We start from the raw sequence: 17,548 nt of genomic DNA on the forward strand, positions 1-17,548 counted from the left end.
CTCCATCAGAATGGAATGCTTAAAAAGATTGGTTTTGATACCCAGAATCTCCCCTACAATTCCAGCGACCTCCCTTTGGCAGATTTGATGCTTTGGTCAAAGGATTTGCTACTCTATATTCCCTATTACCATGACCTGCAGTGCCTGTCTGAATGATTAAACAGATTAAATGGATATATTTCAAGAATGTCTAGAATCCCCCTATATCTGGCACACATTTGGATGTACTAACCATACCTCATAAACCCAGGGGTCAAGTTGTTTATGGCTGGAAGCCTGAAGGCTATTTGTTCTTTGTTGTTACTGAATCGATGGTTCCTTGATCGGTGCTACGAGGATGGTCCTCAGCACCAAGTGGAAGACGTGTCCTCCTCCTGATGGCTCCAGCATAGCCTCGTGTACACAGGCTGAGCTTCATGAGGAAAGGGACTGTGTCCATCTCATTCCTCACACTATCCAGGCCACCTAGCTGTGTACACATTATGTCATCGGTTTTTTTGTGTGCGTTTTTTGGCCACACTGCTCGTCATACAGGATCTTGTTCCCCAACCAGGGATCGCACCCGTGCCCCTTGCAGTGGAAGTGCGAAGTCTTAACCACTGGATTGCCAGGGAAGTCCCATGTCTTTGTTTTTTGTTTTTTTCCATTCATTGAAAGTAGATACAGCAAGTTTCCTATTGCTACTTTACACGTGGAGAAATGAGGGAAGCCCACAGTTAAGTAAGAAGTGGTGTCATGGTGACAGGACTGTTGTCATGATGAAATATTATGTGTGAAGTGCTTTCCTTGGTGCCCTGGCAGATAGAAACCCTCACTGATGATAGCACAGGCCATGTTTATGATTGATTGTTGCCAAAAGAGCACAGCCAGTTGGTCACAGAGTGAGATTTAGAACCGAGTCTTCCCACTCCCTGAGTCCCCAGCAGTGAGCCCCACTGATGGTCCCATTCCCAGGCCAGTCCTCCATGGCTGAGCCCTGGGCTCCACGTAGCTCAGCTCTGAGTCCTCACGCCCCGTCCCCTCCCCCTGTGACTGCAGTAAGCCTTGGTTTGCTTGCCTGTAAACAGTGGTAACAGAACAATGGGATGGATGCTATGTGAACCCCAAATAGTGTGATACCAAAAAAAAAAAAAAAAAGCCTCTCTTTCTGCTTTAGCTTTGAAGTAATACAAATCCCTTCAAATCAAACCTTTGTCAAGAACCGTGCCATTTTAGAGCTGGTGAAGCTATTGATGAGTACAGTAAGTCCCCTGCATACGAACGAGTTCCATTCCAAGAGCGCGTCCGTTAAGTCCAGTTTGTTCGTGAGTCGAACAAAGTGAGCCTAACACAATCGGCTATTTAGTGCTGTACTGTAATAAGTTTATAAAACTTTTCACACAAATACATGAAAAACAAACAAAAAATAAAGGCATTTTAAATTTTATAGTATAGCACCTTGAAAAGTACAGTAGTACAGTAGTACAGCTGGCACACAGGGGCTGGCATCGAGTGAACAGGCAAGAAGAGCCACTGACTGGAGGAGGGAGAGGAGGTGGGGGGTGGTAGAGCTGAAGGATGGTCAGCAGTAGGAGACGAGGGCGAGCTGCAGTTCCACTCACGCCTGACGTGGATGGCACAGGTCTGGTCCCTTGGTGGATTCAGTTCTATTGACTCTCTTGAAGAAACGATCCAGTGATGTCTGGGTCGTAGCTCTTTTTTTCTCCTCACAGATGACACGGTAGCACTGGATTGCATTCTGAACGGCTGCTGCCACCTTCATGTACCGTTCTGTGTTGGGGTCCTGTGCCTCAAAAACTAACAGTGCCTCCTCAAAGAAAGAAAGTCCCCTTGCCATTTCCTGCGTCGTGAATCTCTTCAGTGCTGCAGTTACTTCCTTTTCCTCTTGTCACTCCACTCCCTCAATTAATTTCACTTTTGCTTCCATCGTTATTGCTTGGCACTTCTTAGCAGTACCAGCTACATCACCACTGCTTTTACGCTTGCTTCTGGACATCTTGGACTTGAAATAAAGATACTGTACTACTATACTCTATACACTGCTAGACAGTAAAGTACACAAAAGCACAACCACTCGTAGAGGATACACGCTCGTGACAATGTGCGCCAGACACGTGAGCTAACTTATGTGATTGGACATGCGAACACATGTTAGCATGTTTGAAAGTTCACAACGTGAAGGTTCATATGTAGGGGACTTACTGTAAGTACAAAACTCTTGGTTGCTTTTGCAAAGTGGCAGGGACACTTCAGCTGGTAAGAAGTACCATTCTGTTTCAGGCATAGTCTGGAAATATGCAAGTTGTGAATTGGGCAAGGTTTTCAGAAGATGTCTCTTGCGTAAGGTGCCACAAGGCCATCCATTGGGCCACCAAAGGGACAACGTGAGGATCAGATGGGATAAAGTATAAGAAGATGAGATAAAGTTTATGAAACTTTGAATAGTTTGTGGTCGGGAGAGGTGAATGATTCAACACGCTGGTGGCCTGGCTGAAAAAAAAAAACTCATGCCGATGGCTGTGTGAGAACAGCTTGTCCAGGGGTGCTCGTGGCAGATGGGCCAGTCAGGAGGGTATTGCGGTCCTCTGGGCAGTGAGCTATAACCAGGGGAGAGGAAACATGGTCTTGCCGGTTCTAGGTTGTGGAAAGGATGGGTAGAGAGGAATTTAAGTAGAGGAGAAAGGGTTAGCTTTCCTGGACAGGGGTTAGGATTTCAGTGTATGAATTTTGGGGGTGTGGGAGCAATTCAGTCCATAGGAGGCAGATGCTGCTACCTGTTTACAGCTTCGCAGATTGCAAGAAGCCATACGTCATGCCTTCAATTGCCTAAAAATTGGCCACAACTCTGTTAGGAAAAGAGACTTTAGAAGACCAGAGAAACAGTGTGTGTGTGTAGAAGTTGGTTTGTAACTGGGTGGAGAAGCTGCTGGACTTCTGTTCTTGTCAGAAGGCCTGGACTGAGGAGCAAGGGTTCTAAGGCTGCCCCGCCGATAACCTGCTGCTGAAATTAGGAAGAGGAGGGATGAGAAATGGTGTTCCATGCATATCCCAGTATCTTCCTATTAATTTCTTTTTTTTTAAGATTTTTTGATGTCCACCATTTCTTTCTTAAGTCTTTACTGAATTTGTTACAGTATTCCTTTTGTTTTATGTTTTGATTCTTTGGCCCTGAGGCATGTGGGATCTTAGCTCCCCCACCAGGGATCGAAGCCGCACCCCCTGCGTTGGAAGGCTAAGTCTTAACCACTGGACCTTTAGGGAAATGCCTCCTATTAATTTCTGTGTTCAGTCAAATTAGACCAAATCCATACACATATCTACCAAGCATCTTCACTGTGCAAAGAAAATGCTGCTGGAGACCACCCATCACTTAACAGCCCAGCCTGAGGGTGCCGTGGGGAAGCCAGGGTCTGTGTGAGGTCCCAGGTGGGAGGGTACACCTAGGAGCTGGGGCAGGCAGGAGGCTCTGTGGGTGTGAAAGGATTTGACAGAGTGCAGCAGCAGTGGTCTCTCTGCCAGGAAATCCTTCCCCATCACAGGCTGAGTCACCTGCCTCCCCTGCGCCGGCCTCAGCTGGAGAAGTCGTTTGGTTTGCAAGTGACTGCTCAGCGTGGGCTTACTCGAGGGCCACGTTGATTTTGTTGTTCTTTTCGCTGCTGCTGTATTGAACTGGGAAGTCCACTCTAGATCCCCCTGAATGAGTAGCCCATTACCTCACCTGACTGTTTCTCTACTCTTCCACTATTTCATTTAACTCTTCCTGCCAGTGGTTGAGTGTGTTATCATCAGTTCTCGTTTGAGTTCTTGTGCCTTCAGGGACTGGGGAATATAGAGGTCTTATTTTCATTTACTAAGCAGCATCCTTTCCTGTCGCTTTGCTGCAGAGAACGTTGGTTTCCTTGTTTGTATTTAAAAAAGGAAGAAAATCTTCTTACTAAAACAGTGAATAGATTAATAACCCTGTTGAAATCATTTCGCAGTATCTCTTCTTCAGACGACCTCCACAGAGGAGAGAAAATGCTGTGAAGGTCTCAGAGGTGGATGGTTCTTATAAGTAATCTGCTGGTGGGATTTTGCATCACTGTGTGTTGCTGGCTGGGGTGGGTGGTTCAAGGGAAATGGGAGCACGTGAGTTCAATGCTTGTTTCTTGTTCTATCTTTTCTGTAACCAGGCTATATTGTCCGGTGCTTTGCAGCAGCTTCTGTTTTCCTTTACCCCCAAAGGGGGAAACAAATGTGTATTATCATGATGTTTTGTGCTTGGCAGGTACGCACAAAAATTTCTGCAGTAGCTGCCTGCACTTCTGGTTGAGATATACTTTAAGTGACGCGTGGTGGTTATTTTCCCTTCAGGAGTTGGAGCCCTAGTCTGGGGGTGGAAAATGGCAATAACATGGACACCTCTGTTCTTGGAAATGAAGTAACCACTTGGGTTCTCAATAAACAATAAATTGCAGTGCGTTACAATCCTAAGAAAAGCTACATGGCCAAGAGTTCATCTCATCCTTGCAAGGGTTTTACCATTGCTTCTGAAATATTATGGCAATATTCCACGAATAGCCATCCCAGGTACATTCTGATATTTACTTTTAATGTGCCATGCCCGCAAGAGTTTAATTGTGGAATAAATGAACCGGGCGTGGGAGTTCTATCCTAGTAACAACATATAATTTTGTTTAATCATGTTGAGCTGTAAACTAAGCTTTGATAGACCTGTATAAAATTGAAAACCCAAGCTAATGTCAGAAGTTCCGAGAAGAAGAAGGTTCTTCAGCTGCGACACAAATCCCTGGGAGAGAACGCTGAGAACACAGACCCTGAACACCTCTTTGAGAAAGGCTTGCTAGCAGCTGAAGCCAAGCCACACACAGGGGTCTGATATCAGGGACAGTTAAGAAGAATACGGAAGAGAATCCAATATTTGTTTTTTAAGGGCACAGGCTTCCTTCTCCACAGTGGAAAAAGCCACAGATGAGAAAAGCCTGGTCCCACACTGCTCTGAGCAGTCTCTCTGGGGTGCCATCCCCTGGGGAGAAAAATGATGCCAGGTACTCACCAAACCTACTGCACATCCCCTGAAGATGATGAGCCTTGCAAAGACGTCTGGGCTCGTCCAGTATCTATGTAAAGTCATCCAGTTTAGTTCAGTTCTAATGACTTTCTGATTAGAAACATAAACGTGTGTGTGTGCGTACACGCAGTGTGATGTATGTGTAATTAATATACATGCAGGCAGTTATATGTGTTTATTTTTTATTTATTTATTTTTTTGCGGTACGCGGGCCTCTCACTGTTGTGGCCTCTCCCGTTGCGGAACACAGGCTCCGGACGCGCAGGCTCAGCGGCCATGGCTCACGGGCCCAGCCTCTGAGCGGCATGTGGGATCTTCCCGGACCGGGGCACGAACCCATGTCCCCTGCATCGGCAGGCGGACTCTCAACCACTGCGCCACGACGGAAGCCCCCCCCAAAAAAAGAAAAAAAAATTCTGATATACACAAATGAGTGTGTTGAATGTAATGCAGGTGTTTTCATTAAACTTGGCTTTTTACCGTCTAGAATTTACTCCTTCACTTTGAAATTCTTACCTAAAAATTATTTATATCCCTGGAGAATGTTTTCATTCCTTTAGAAATGATTTTTTTTTTTTTTTTTTTTGGCTGCACCTCACGGCTTGCAGGATCTTAGCTCCCTGACCAGGGATCGAACCCATGCCCCTGCAGTGGAAATGCGGAGTCCTAACCACTGGACCGCCAGGGAAGTCCCCAGAAATGATACACTGATTGCTCTGTGTACATGGTTGGGTTACTGATAAAGAGGGAAGAATTACTACATTCAGGTGTGGGGTGGAGGGAAGACAGATCACCTTTTCTATACCTGTTTGTACCAAATTCTGGAAATTATCTTGGTATGAATCCTTACTGCTGCCCTCTGAATTATGGGGTTATCATTCCCATTTCACACATACTGAGGCCAAGGCTCAGAGGACCCAGGTGACTCATTCAAGCCCACACAGCTTGTGAAGGGCAAGAGCCAAGGTCCAAACCCATGTGTCACAGACTCCCCATCCACACCTTGCCAGATGGGGGGTGGGTATAGAAAGTCCTGGAAAAGCTGCGCAAGAGAGGCTTATCTTTGATTGAAGGGATCCAGGGAAGATGGGCTTCATGGTTTTTAACAGGTTACTGGGGATTATTTGTGATTTCTCCAAGAGCAGCATCCCTCTGAAGTTTGGAAACAAACAAACATCCTGTTGTGTATAATTCACAGCTCTTCACTGTAGATTGCTTTGTAGACAGGGTCTCCTTTCCAAGGTTTGAATAAGTCTGTCTTTTTTTTTTTTTTTTTTTTTTTTTGGCGGTACGCGGGCGTCTCACTGCTGTGGCCTCTCCGGTTGCGGAGCACAGGCTCCAGACGCACAGGCTCAGCGGCCATGGCTCACGGGCCCAGCCGCTCCGTGGCATGTGGGATCTTCCCGGACCGGGGCACGAACCCGTGTCCCCTGCATCGGCAGGCGGACTCTCAACCACTGCGCCACCAGGGAAGGCCCTAAGTCTGTCTTTTGAGGTGCTCATTTTTAACTTTTCTGTGTATGGTCATTAGCTACTTGAACATTCTTTGTGTCTTCCTCAGCCAGTGTATGAAGCATTGTGATGAAATGTCTTTTGAAAATCAAGAATGGGAGACACTCTGCACCCCAGTGTATTATAAAGTCCTTGTCTTGTGGATCAGGACTTCATAATACACTGTGACCAGGACACTGTAATGAGAGGCAGCACTCTGAGCCGGAGCACCAAGTTCAGGTTCTCCAATGGGAAAAGAACAGACCAGTGGGGTCTCAGAGGGGTTTAGAGTCAACACAGATACCCACAGTCCAAGTTCAGCTAAGGAAGCAACATCAGTCAATGGCCTCTTCAAACCAGGAGCCCCAGGGCCAGCCCAGACCAGTGAGGAAGCAGATGCTGTCTGTAGGCAAATCCCCAGCACCACCGAGGGAGAGGCTCCTGGTCCCCAGTGCTAGGCAGGACCTGCTTCTCCCCTCGCCTGAGCTCTTTCTGTGGGGACCAGCCAGCCTTTCCCCAGTAGATTCCACTCACCCCCGAGATTGGGGTCTACTGGAAATGCAGCCGCCTGACTGGCCTCCCCTCAATCTTCTTTAATCCTTGGATCCTGAGGCTAAGGATTTTTTTTAATTCTTTTTTTAAAAATGAAAATAATACATAAGCTTTTTAAAGTTTAATTCTTTTTAAAAATGAAACTGATACATAAGCTTGGAAAAAGTGAGGAAGAAAGGAAGGAACTTTAAAAATATAGTATAAAAGGTTTTCAACCAAATGTGAAAGTCTCCTTCACTCCCCGCTTCTGTTTCCCAGATTTAACCAGAGTTGATAGTTTCCTTTGTATCTTTGGAGAAGTTCTATCCATAATATATGAATATGTGTAAGCCTTTTTAAAATTTACGTGTGATTTTTGCTCCTCCATGTCTTACCTTTTTAATTTAATATATATTACAGATCTTTCCAGAACATCCGTGCAGATCTACCTCTTTATTTTCTCTTCATTTATTTATTTTATTAATAATAATAAAAATAATAATAAAAATATTTCAGTGAGATATGGGTGTTCTGAACTCTTAAGTGTCTTAACAACATAGCTAAAAGTAAGTGAACACCAAACTTGGCAGAATTACCAAGAGAAATCGATCGATCCATAATTAGAGTGATGACCTAACCAGGTCTTTCAGAAACTGATACAGATCAATAGGCCAAAAGCAAAGAATAATGACATAGGAGGTTTGAATCACCCCATTAACAAGTTTGGTTGAGTGGAAATATGAGGGATTCTGTATTCAACAGAGAGTGCACGTTCTGTACACACTCTCATGGGATGTTTAGAAAAGCAGGCATATACTTGCTGTAAAGGAAATCTCACTGCTAATCTCGTGGTTGTAATTTCTGAAGTGGCTTTGTCATTTCCCTCTCTTTCTTTCCTGAGTTAGTTCTACCACTTCCTATTTCACATCTGCCTATTTTCTGACCATCTAAACTGAATTCCTTTATTTCTGCTTTATGTTCTTCTTTCTTAGCTGTAATTGCTTTGTAAAGACTTTGCTGCTTTCTTTTTAATTCATGATGGAAATGAAATGTGGGGTCTAATTTTCATCGGCTCATGGCAGCATTTTTCAGGTGAAATTTTATCATCCCTCGTGAAGGTGGGCTTCTCTCTTTCATCATTTTTCATATGCTGTCTTTGCAGGATGCTGAGCTTATTCCGCAGGACTATCAGGAATCATGTCCTTTCCCCGCTTTGCTTTTCTCAATCATGCTTAATAACATCTGATACAGATGGGTGTGCTTCTATAATTTACTTGACAGATTGTCTGACTCACTAGTTTGAAAGGAACGGTTTGCGTCTCTTTGACTCACAGCTGACCCTGGTAGCTAAATCAGTACCTTATACATAGTCAGTACTCGATAAATATTTGTTGAATAAATTAGCACCAAAAAAAAAACCAGATCTGGAATTAAATTGGTCATCTCAAAGCCCATTTATTAAGGTTTTAACACATTATTACAGGAAGCGTGGAAGCCAGGAATCTGAGGGAGGAGGGAACCCACTGTTTGTCCAAGTAATCATCTCCACACTGACTCCTGAGTGCCAGGGGAAATGTGCTTCATGTTAAGGCATTGAGCCTCTGCTCTCTAACACACTGCTAGTAGAATATAAAATGCCTCTTCCGCTGTATGGGGAAGGTTTGGCAAGATACACATGCCAGTTGATGTAGCCATTTGGACTCTAAGAGTTTTTCCCATAAAAGTGGTCACACAGTCTGCACGGTCGTGTGTATGGTAAGAAAATCTTAAATAGCTGTCGTCTGAGGTTAGCGTTCAGAGCTGGGTCCATACACCTCAGGGGTGCATTTGATGACCCCTTGAAACAGGGCAGAAAAGTCACAACTATTTATATTTATTTTCTAAATAAAAGATAGAAATTCAGCTTCACTAATATTTACAATTAGAATGACTCTACACCATCGCTCAATCAGCAGTTTTGGGTCAGATGGCCAGTTAGACACTGAATTTCCAGGGGAAGGAGGACAGAAGTTCCCATCTCACTTGTTGATTTGTTTTTAACATACGACTGCTTTTTGCAGTTTCCATGTGTCCAGTTGAGTGGATTTCTAGATTATTCCCTAATTCGATATTATAAAGGCACAAGCAGCCTCAGCCGTTTCAGGACATGACCCTCACTCTTCCAGGGACGCCCTGGCGGAAGGAGCAGACGGAGGACCTGCAGCGGGTGCTCAGGACCGTGGACAGCGAGATCCCACTGGTCCTTGTCAGCGGCAACCATGACGTGGGCAATGTCCCCACCCCCGAGACCATCGCGGAGTTCCAGCAGACTTGGGGAGATGACTATTTCAGCTTCTGGGTTGGGGGCGTCCTGTTCCTCGTCCTCAACTCCCAGTTCTTATACGATGCCTCCATGTGCCCTGCCTTGAAGCAGGCCCAGGACCAGTGGCTGGACCAGCAGCTGAGCATCGCAGGGCAGCGGAAGTGCCAGCACGCCATCGTCTTCCAGCACATCCCGCTGTTCCTGCAGAGCGTCGACGAGGACGACAGCTACTTCAACCTCACCAAGCTGGTGCGAAAGGAGATGGCAGACAAGTTCTCCCGAGCAGGTAGGCCTGGGGCCCCAGGTGTCCGGGTGATCTGGAGAGGAGGTGTCCAGATCCTTCTGCTGCCCCTCTACGGCCTGGCAAAGGGGAGGGAGAATGGGGCTTTGGGCAGGACTGGATTCTCATCCCAGCTCTGGCACTCATGGCTGTGTGGCCTTAGAGGAGCTGCCTTGCCCTCCAAGCCTCAGCTTCCTCGTCTGTAAAGTAGGAGTAGCAGAAGCAGCTCTCTCGTGGGGTGGCTGTGAGGATTCAGTGAGAAGGGGCCTGGATGGGATTAGAACAGCCCCAAGCTGAGTACTGAAGTTATAGCTGCTCACAGCTGAGGATGGGGACCCTGCAGGTTGGGGGCTATTGGGGGCTGGGGGGGGCCGGGCGGGTCTGGTCTGAGTGTGGCTGTATGTGCCCCAGGCAAAGGAAGACGCCAGGAGTATCTTTTCTCATTTCTCTGGGAAGCAGGAACTTACCCAAGGGCAGATGATATTTAAGAGCCAAACCCTACCAGTATTAGATGTAACCTGGGAAATCCTGGAATGTGGCCATAGGGCAGGTCCTGGAGCCTCATCAGTGTTCCTTTAGTGAGGTGGACTGAGTTCTCCTCCAGAAGTAAGAGGAGAAATCTGTTTAGTCTGATCTTAACCCTGCTGTGAATTTTAAGCTAATCATACACCTGACACATACGTGAGCGCACACACACACACACACACACACACACACAGTGAGGACACTCCGTTTCTAGAGATCTCAGTTCCGGTGGCGCTGTGTGCACCGCCAGCCCACACACCTCATTCCTCCTCCTGGGAGCACCTGCAGCTTTCCTCTCACGAGAAATGGTGCGTTCTCGGCCGGTTCCCTGCGTTACCACTGCCTTGGCAGGATGCCAGTTTTGACGGCTGCTGTGTCTCTTGTTTGGGTCCTAATGCCTCCTTTCAGATCTTTCCAGAGTGTACTTCATCGGGCGCCTCTGAAATATAAATGCATTCTTTTATTTGTTAGGGGGTAGGGAGAGGGAGAGGGCCTGACCCAATAAGTAGCAAGCATTCATTAAAAAAAAATCCTGGCACTCTTTTCACCTTTGAGCATTAAATGTGTTCACATTTACTTGTGAAAAGTACAATAGGCCCTTCTGTATTTTCGAGACATTTTACAAAAAGCTTGCATAATTGGAGACGTTTTCCAACTGTTCCATGGAGATGAAGTTGGAAAACTTCTATCAAAGCCTTTGAAATTTTATGCCATGCTTGAGTTGGTGCAGAAAACCAACTTTTTTTGTTTTTGTTGACAAGGAAATGAAGTGTCAAGATGGCATCAGCACCACCACGGAGACTATTTTGTAACAGAGAATAATGCCGGAGAGAACACTTAGTGCCACTGAAATGATTCCTTTTATATCAAATGTTAAATGATGCAAGTGCCGTCCCCATGGCTGCCCTTTGCTGTCAGCCACATCCTTGAGTGGCATGGGGTTCTGGGTGTCCCACTGTAGGACGGAGCACATGCGGTCCAGGAGCAGCCCCAGATACTGAGACCTGGAGACGTTTATAAAGAGGGCGATCCCAGCTCTAACAGCGCATCCTCGGGGGAATCCTGCTGCCCACCCACCAGGAACCCCAGAGGGTGACATCGCATCTGGGATGCACCAACCACCTCCCCCGTCAGGCCTGCAGCCCTGTAAGCGCAGGGAGGATTTGTCGGCACCCCCAGAGCTGGTCTGTGTCTCGGAGGTGGGCTCCAATTGTCCCAACTCACAGAGACTGACATCTACCACCAGAATGGCATTTTATTAATTTAAAAAAAATTTTTTTAAACATCTTTATTGGAGTATAATTGCTTTACATTGGTGTGTTAGTTTCTGCTTTATAACAAAGTGAATCAGCTGTACGTATACATATATCCCCATATCTCCTCCCTCTCGCATCTCCCTCCCACCCTCCCTATCCCACCCCCTAGGTAGTCACCAAGTACCAGGCTGATCTCGCTCTGCTGTGCGGCTGCTTCCCGTTGGCTATCTATTTTACATTTTATTAATTTAGAGCAAGGCTGAAATCCTCCCCTTAACCCTAGCAGTGCAGTCTCTTCCCGTAGGCAGAACAGCATGGAAGGCCCAGTTATAATCAGGAGGCTGCTTGCCGAGCATGAGACAGAGCAGAGGGACTAGTTTTCTTATCTGCTCTTTATTTTTCAACAGAAGTATAATTGATTTACAATACTGTGTTAGTTTCAAGTATACAACATAGTGATTCAGTATTTTTGCAGATTATGCTCCATTATAAATTATTACAAGATATTGGGTATAATTCCCTGTGTTGTACAGTACATCCTTGTTACTTATGTATTTTATATATAGTGGTTGGTATCTGTTAATTCCATACCCCTAATTTGTCCCTTCTCCCTTCCCTCTCCCCTTTGATAACCACAAGTTTGTTTTCTATGTCTGTAAGTCTGTTTCTGTTTTGCATATACATTCATTGGTATTATTTTTTAGATTCCACATATAAGTGATACCATATAGTATTTGTCTTTCTCTGTCTGACATATGTCACTGGGCATAATAGTCTTTAGGTCCATCCGTGTTGCTGCAGATGGCAGTATTCCTTTTTTATGGCTGAGTAATATTCCTGTGTGTGTGTGTGTGTGTGTGTGTGTGTGTGTGTGTGTGTGTGTGTGTGTATCACATCTTCTTAATCCAGTTGTCTATTGATGGGCACTTGAGTTGCTTCCATGTCTTGGCTACTGTAAATAATCTTATCAGCTCTTAATGGCCTCTGGTTCTGGAACTCTGATGGATTCTTCTCCAGTAGGGCCTCCTTGCCCAGGAAGATTGATACTTCATGTGCCTTTAATTCTGCCTCTTTAATAGCTCTCCAGCCTGTCCACTTCTTTAGGCCACCATTGCCTCTCAGCTGGGTGGTGGCAACAGCTTTCACTTGGTCCCCCGCCCCACTCTTGCCCCATTCTGGTCCATTCTCCGCTACATCCAGAGGAGTATGTAGCCCAACAGCATCTACCCTTCTGAGGCCCCTTCATACATAGGGTAAGGCTGTCCTCACCCTTTGTCACTGTCTCTGCCTCTTCCATTTCATCTGGCCAGCGCCGCCTCAACTTCCTGTATGAGGTGCCCCCAGCCCTGCCCCGCCAGGTTCTTCCTCAGCTTCCCTTGCTCCCAGTGCATTTGAAAGTGTCAGCCTGTCTGAAGCCCCTCTAGACTCTCAGCTCCTTGAGTGCAGGGGAGGCCTGGCTCGGGTCTTAGCCTATAATAAATGCTTCATCAGTGTTTGTGGAATGAGTGAAGGATGAACCTCTGATGCAGGCTCCTTCCCTCGGTGGCCAACCAGCCCAGCTCATTTCTCGGTTTAGCACCCACTGTGCACCTGGCACAGAGCAGACCAGGTCCCACTCGGTGGAACTCCTGGGCACAGCCTCTGCGTGGTGTGTTCCCAGTGTCAGGCACACATCATGCAGCCTCCTGGTCCTTCGGTTTTGGGTCAGGCCATGCGTGTGACTCTGCTCTGACCCACATGCTGACTTTCCAGGCTCACCCAGCAGTCAGTTACTCTCTTCCCAAGTGGTCCCCTGCTGTTCCCATCAGGTACCACCTTCACTTATAGGCAGGTGTGCTCTTCTTGGTCACTGGCCTTAGGACCTTCCCTTAGACCTGACTGACCAGGCAAAAGCAGAGAGAAGAGTGCCCTTCCTGCAGTCACCTGTCAGTTTGAGTGGCTTCCCAAACCAGGCCCTTTGCTTAATGGCCTTTCAAACTCAGAACAAAGCATCGGCAGCGTTGGGAAGATATCAGGATGAGATGCAGTCACAGCTCCGTGGCAGCCTGAGGGGCCAGCTTGGTTTGGGAGCACAGGTAGGTGGGCTGTCATGGGGAATGCAGGCCCCCACGACTCAGTAATGCCGGAGATCGCTCAGGTCACAGCCATGTCGTTCTTGAACTCATTTTGGAAAGCCGGAAGTTCAGGTGACATTCTGTGAAATTCATTAACTTAAAGACCGTGATCAAATTGGGGGTGATGATGACAGATGGTATTTAATACTGCCTCCAGCTTTTTCTCCCCACAGCAATATTATTCCCTAATACTATTTCAGTCTCATTTCTCTCCTTGTGCTAAAATGCCAGTACTCAAAAATATGTCAAAAACTTATCAGAATATCAGGGTAGCTTTTAATTATGATAATTGTGTTGTTATAAAATATCCTTTTAAAGAGCACATCCCTCCTCAAACTCCCATGGAGGTAACACCCCGCTTCCTTCCAGCAAGCTTAATGAATAATTCTGAATCATTGTGTGGGATGAATAAATGATTTAATAATGAGCATCAACAATCATCTCACATTGTGGCATTAATTTTCTAAACGGGATGAGGTAAATGAGGAGGAGGGCTGTTACTATACAATGGGCCACCATGTGTGTAGGGATGCGTTCTTTGAATCAAAGCCTCCAGCCTCCGAGCTCAGGTTTCCCTAGAAACAGATGCATTCTGTTTCTCCTTTTGAAGCTCAATAAAAAAAACCTTCTCTGTATGATGCGAAAATGTTGTCAATAGCCAGTACAAATAAACAGTTATCGGGGCAGGACAGATGCACAGATGTGAAGCGGCACAGTTATTTTCCGTCTTCTTTGCTCTGTCTGAGGATAATCAATTTCATCACATCCACGGGATGTAGAAATTGGTTTTCCCCTTAATTCACCTGATACCTAGTTGGAGTTACAAAGACAGTAGATAATGAAATCTTGGTCGAACCTCCTGGCCATTGTCTGTATCCCTCACGCCTTTTTCAGCAGAAGGTTAATATGTGACCCAGTTAATACAGATTTCAATTTAAAAACTCAATCTTAAAAAACAAAAGTCTAGCTCTTTAACTGACCCTGTTTCCCTTGATGTCTCGATACCTTTTCTTTTTTCCATTCTCAACATAGAGATGAGAACTGTGTAGTAGAAAGCCCAGAGTGAATTTGGCAATTATGAAAAATTCCAGCAAGTTGATCTTTCCTGTAAAAGCTAATGAGTAATTTCACAGAATTATAGTTTCACCTCTATTTATGCTTTAAAAAAAAAAAACTAGAAAGAGATCTTAGCCCGTGTACTGTTATGGTTTTAGAATTTCAAAGTTTTAAAGAACAAAAAGGTCAGGTTTCCAGGGTCTACTTCACAGGAATAATGAAACATCAAATCCTACTCTGACATCTAATATTGAGTTGTATTGAAATTATTTGTTTCCATCCTGATTCCTCCAGGAAATGGAGTCCCAGCTTTGTTCACCTCTACAAACCCAGCCCCTAGCCTAGACTATCACATAGTAGCCTCTCAATAAATAAATATGGAATTGAGTTAAACTTGATTCATATCTACTAATCAGCAGAATCACAGGTAATGTCCATGTTACCTCTGGATTGGTATTTACCAGCTGACTTTTGGATGGGAAATGCATCACCTAGAGCAGGGGTCAGCAAACTTTCCCTGCAAAGGGTCAGACAGTGAACGTTTTGGGCTGTGGTCTCTGTAGCGACTACTCAACTTGGCCTCTGTAGCATGAAAATAGCCACAAACGGTACGTAAGCAAGTGGGTGTGACTGGGTTCTGGTAAAACTTTACACTAACAGGTGGTGGGCCTGCAGGCCATAGTTTTCCCATCCTTGACTTTAAAAGACGTTCCTGATACAGCGGGAGGCTCTTTCTCTCCCGTGAGACAGCATGCACGCGTCTAATTCCAGGCTGCTTCTGATGACCCCCCCTGTCACAACTGCCGACTCACCGAAGGTCTGCCCAGAAGGGGCCCCGGGCTCCTCAGTGGAGAGCATGCCTGGGTGCAGCTCATCCCGCTGGAGGCCCATGATGTGGTGCAGGTGGGAGGGCTCCCGGGGCACTGAAAATCAAACGCTTGGGTGTTTAACATGTGTTAGAAAAAAAACGATAACTAGCTCATCAAGTGAAAGAAAAATAATAAATGACAGGTAGCGTGGGTAGTGTGCGGGTAAGGCCGAACTTGTGATGCGGTACAAGGGGTGCCATGCTCATGAGGGAGGGCTGTGAGACCGTTTAAGGCCACAGGTCAGCGGGTGGGCTTGGCTTCAGACAGACCTGGATTCAAATCCTTTGGTGCTACTCCCCGGTGAAGCGGCTTCCTGTAATCTGCTGAACATCTTTCTGCCTTAGTTTACTCACTTGTTAAAGGAGGGTACTCGTCCCAACCTCATAGTGTTGGTGTGAGAATCAAGTAAAGGGAGGCGTGTATAAGAGCACTTAGCCCCATGCCTGGGACGTGACACGTGCTTGATGAAGGGTGGTTTGTCGTCACCTGGCCCTGGACCGTGGTGCGAGCCCACAGCTGGCAAGTTAGCTTTACCCGGGGTCTGGCTTCTTCCTTTCATGAGAGCAGCACTTCTCACTCCTGGTGCTGCCCGGAGCAGGCAGCGTCTTCTTGGGAGGGTGTACGTGAGGGGGCACAAAGCACGGAGAGGCACGTCGAGTCTGGGGACGTGCCTGCAGTTTGCTAACATAACTTTATATATTGAAAAAGGGAGAGGAATTAGCAATTCTTTTTAGAATACAAACTAAGGAAGTGAAGCTAGACAAGAAACCTCTTGGCTTCTGGGCTATGCGGGAAGATAGGCTGTGCCTCAGAGTCTGAGGTTTTTCGGGGTGAATGAGGAATGTACACTATTTTCAGTTTTGTCGAAAGGGGTATTAGTTTAAAAGGTTGGGAAACATTGAACTAGATGGAAAATTCCTATGGAACTTAGTGAGAGGATTTGACTCTGCATTTATTTTTTTAAAGCACACACCTCACCAATTAATATGCTAATAAACACACTTTGGAATGCGTAATCTCATAGTCAGATTTTTCTGAATCCAGCAAGTGGGTCCACAAGGCAGTGGCTGTGATCAGACAACACCCTTTGTTTGTTTGTTTGTTTTTGGCCACAGGGCAATGTGGGAATCTTAGTTCCCTGACCAGGGATGGAACCCGCGCCCCCTGCAGTGGAAGCGCATAGGAACTGCCAGGGAAGTCCCAATGCTCTCTGTTTAAAATGCACTAAAAAATCTGTCTCATTGGTTCTTTTTTTAACTGACTTCCAAGTGAGAACTCAACAAACAGTCCTTTTTTTGAGCATCTGCAGAATTCAGAGTTTCTGGGGGGCATGTCAGCTTGAGGAATTCTACCCTCTTTAATTTACATTTGGTCTTGAATTCATCTTCCAGGTTTGGTCTGCTGTATGTTTCAATCAGTTCACCATAAAACATCATGCTTTAGTCATTTTATGTCTGTGTTTCATTCACTGTAAACCAAGATAAAAGACCAACTACGGAAGCTACATTTGGTGCGAAGTGGTGGATTACATTTCTCACTTTGGACGTATCCTTAACAGTTGGGCTAATTAAAGTTAAAATCAAGTCCTGATAGTAACTATTTATAAATTGAGAATCTGGCATGTGTATCTGTGTGCTGCCTGTTCCCAAAGTTAAGTCAGCATTTATCCATTCAACAAATAGCCTGGGCCCTGTGCTGGGCACCCAGGGCAGCAACACACAAAACAGAGTATTGTAGGTCACCCTCAAACTAAAAACTCAAAATCTTGTTGAAAAATCCCATTGCAGCATTTCAAAAAGGAGCCACAAGTACATGGGAAACAGCAATGTCTGTTTAAGCGTGTGAAGTCAAAATATTATATCTTTTCTTTCTAGGTCATGTTTTAAAAATAGCAATTAGTGTCATTTTCAAATGAGCAGTGGGATTCCTTTGTAAAATTGAAATATCCCTCGCTTAGCTAAACACTCTTTTTTTGTGTGTGTTTGTTTTTTCTTTTTTTTTTTTTTGTCTTTTTTATACTGCAGGTTCTTATTAGTCATCAGTTTTATACACA

General features: G+C 45.6%; 1 protein-coding gene across 3 annotated transcripts in view; it reads left to right on the forward strand.

Moving 5' to 3' along the window:
* CPPED1 (calcineurin like phosphoesterase domain containing 1) overlaps nucleotides 1–17,548 on the forward strand; it is a 234,398-nt gene that overhangs the window by 65,406 nt on the left and 151,444 nt on the right. For all 3 annotated transcript variants that reach the window (XM_060284208.2, XM_060284207.2, XM_030883992.3), the window contains exon 3: nucleotides 9,259–9,681. In XM_060284208.2, the coding sequence (XP_060140191.1) occupies nucleotides 9,259–9,681 (423 nt within the window). The remainder of the gene's footprint in view (nucleotides 1–9,258; nucleotides 9,682–17,548) is intronic.

The sequence above is a fragment of the Globicephala melas genome, chromosome 15 (genome assembly GCF_963455315.2).
Source record: "Globicephala melas chromosome 15, mGloMel1.2, whole genome shotgun sequence".
Taxonomy (NCBI): domain Eukaryota; kingdom Metazoa; phylum Chordata; class Mammalia; order Artiodactyla; family Delphinidae; genus Globicephala; species Globicephala melas.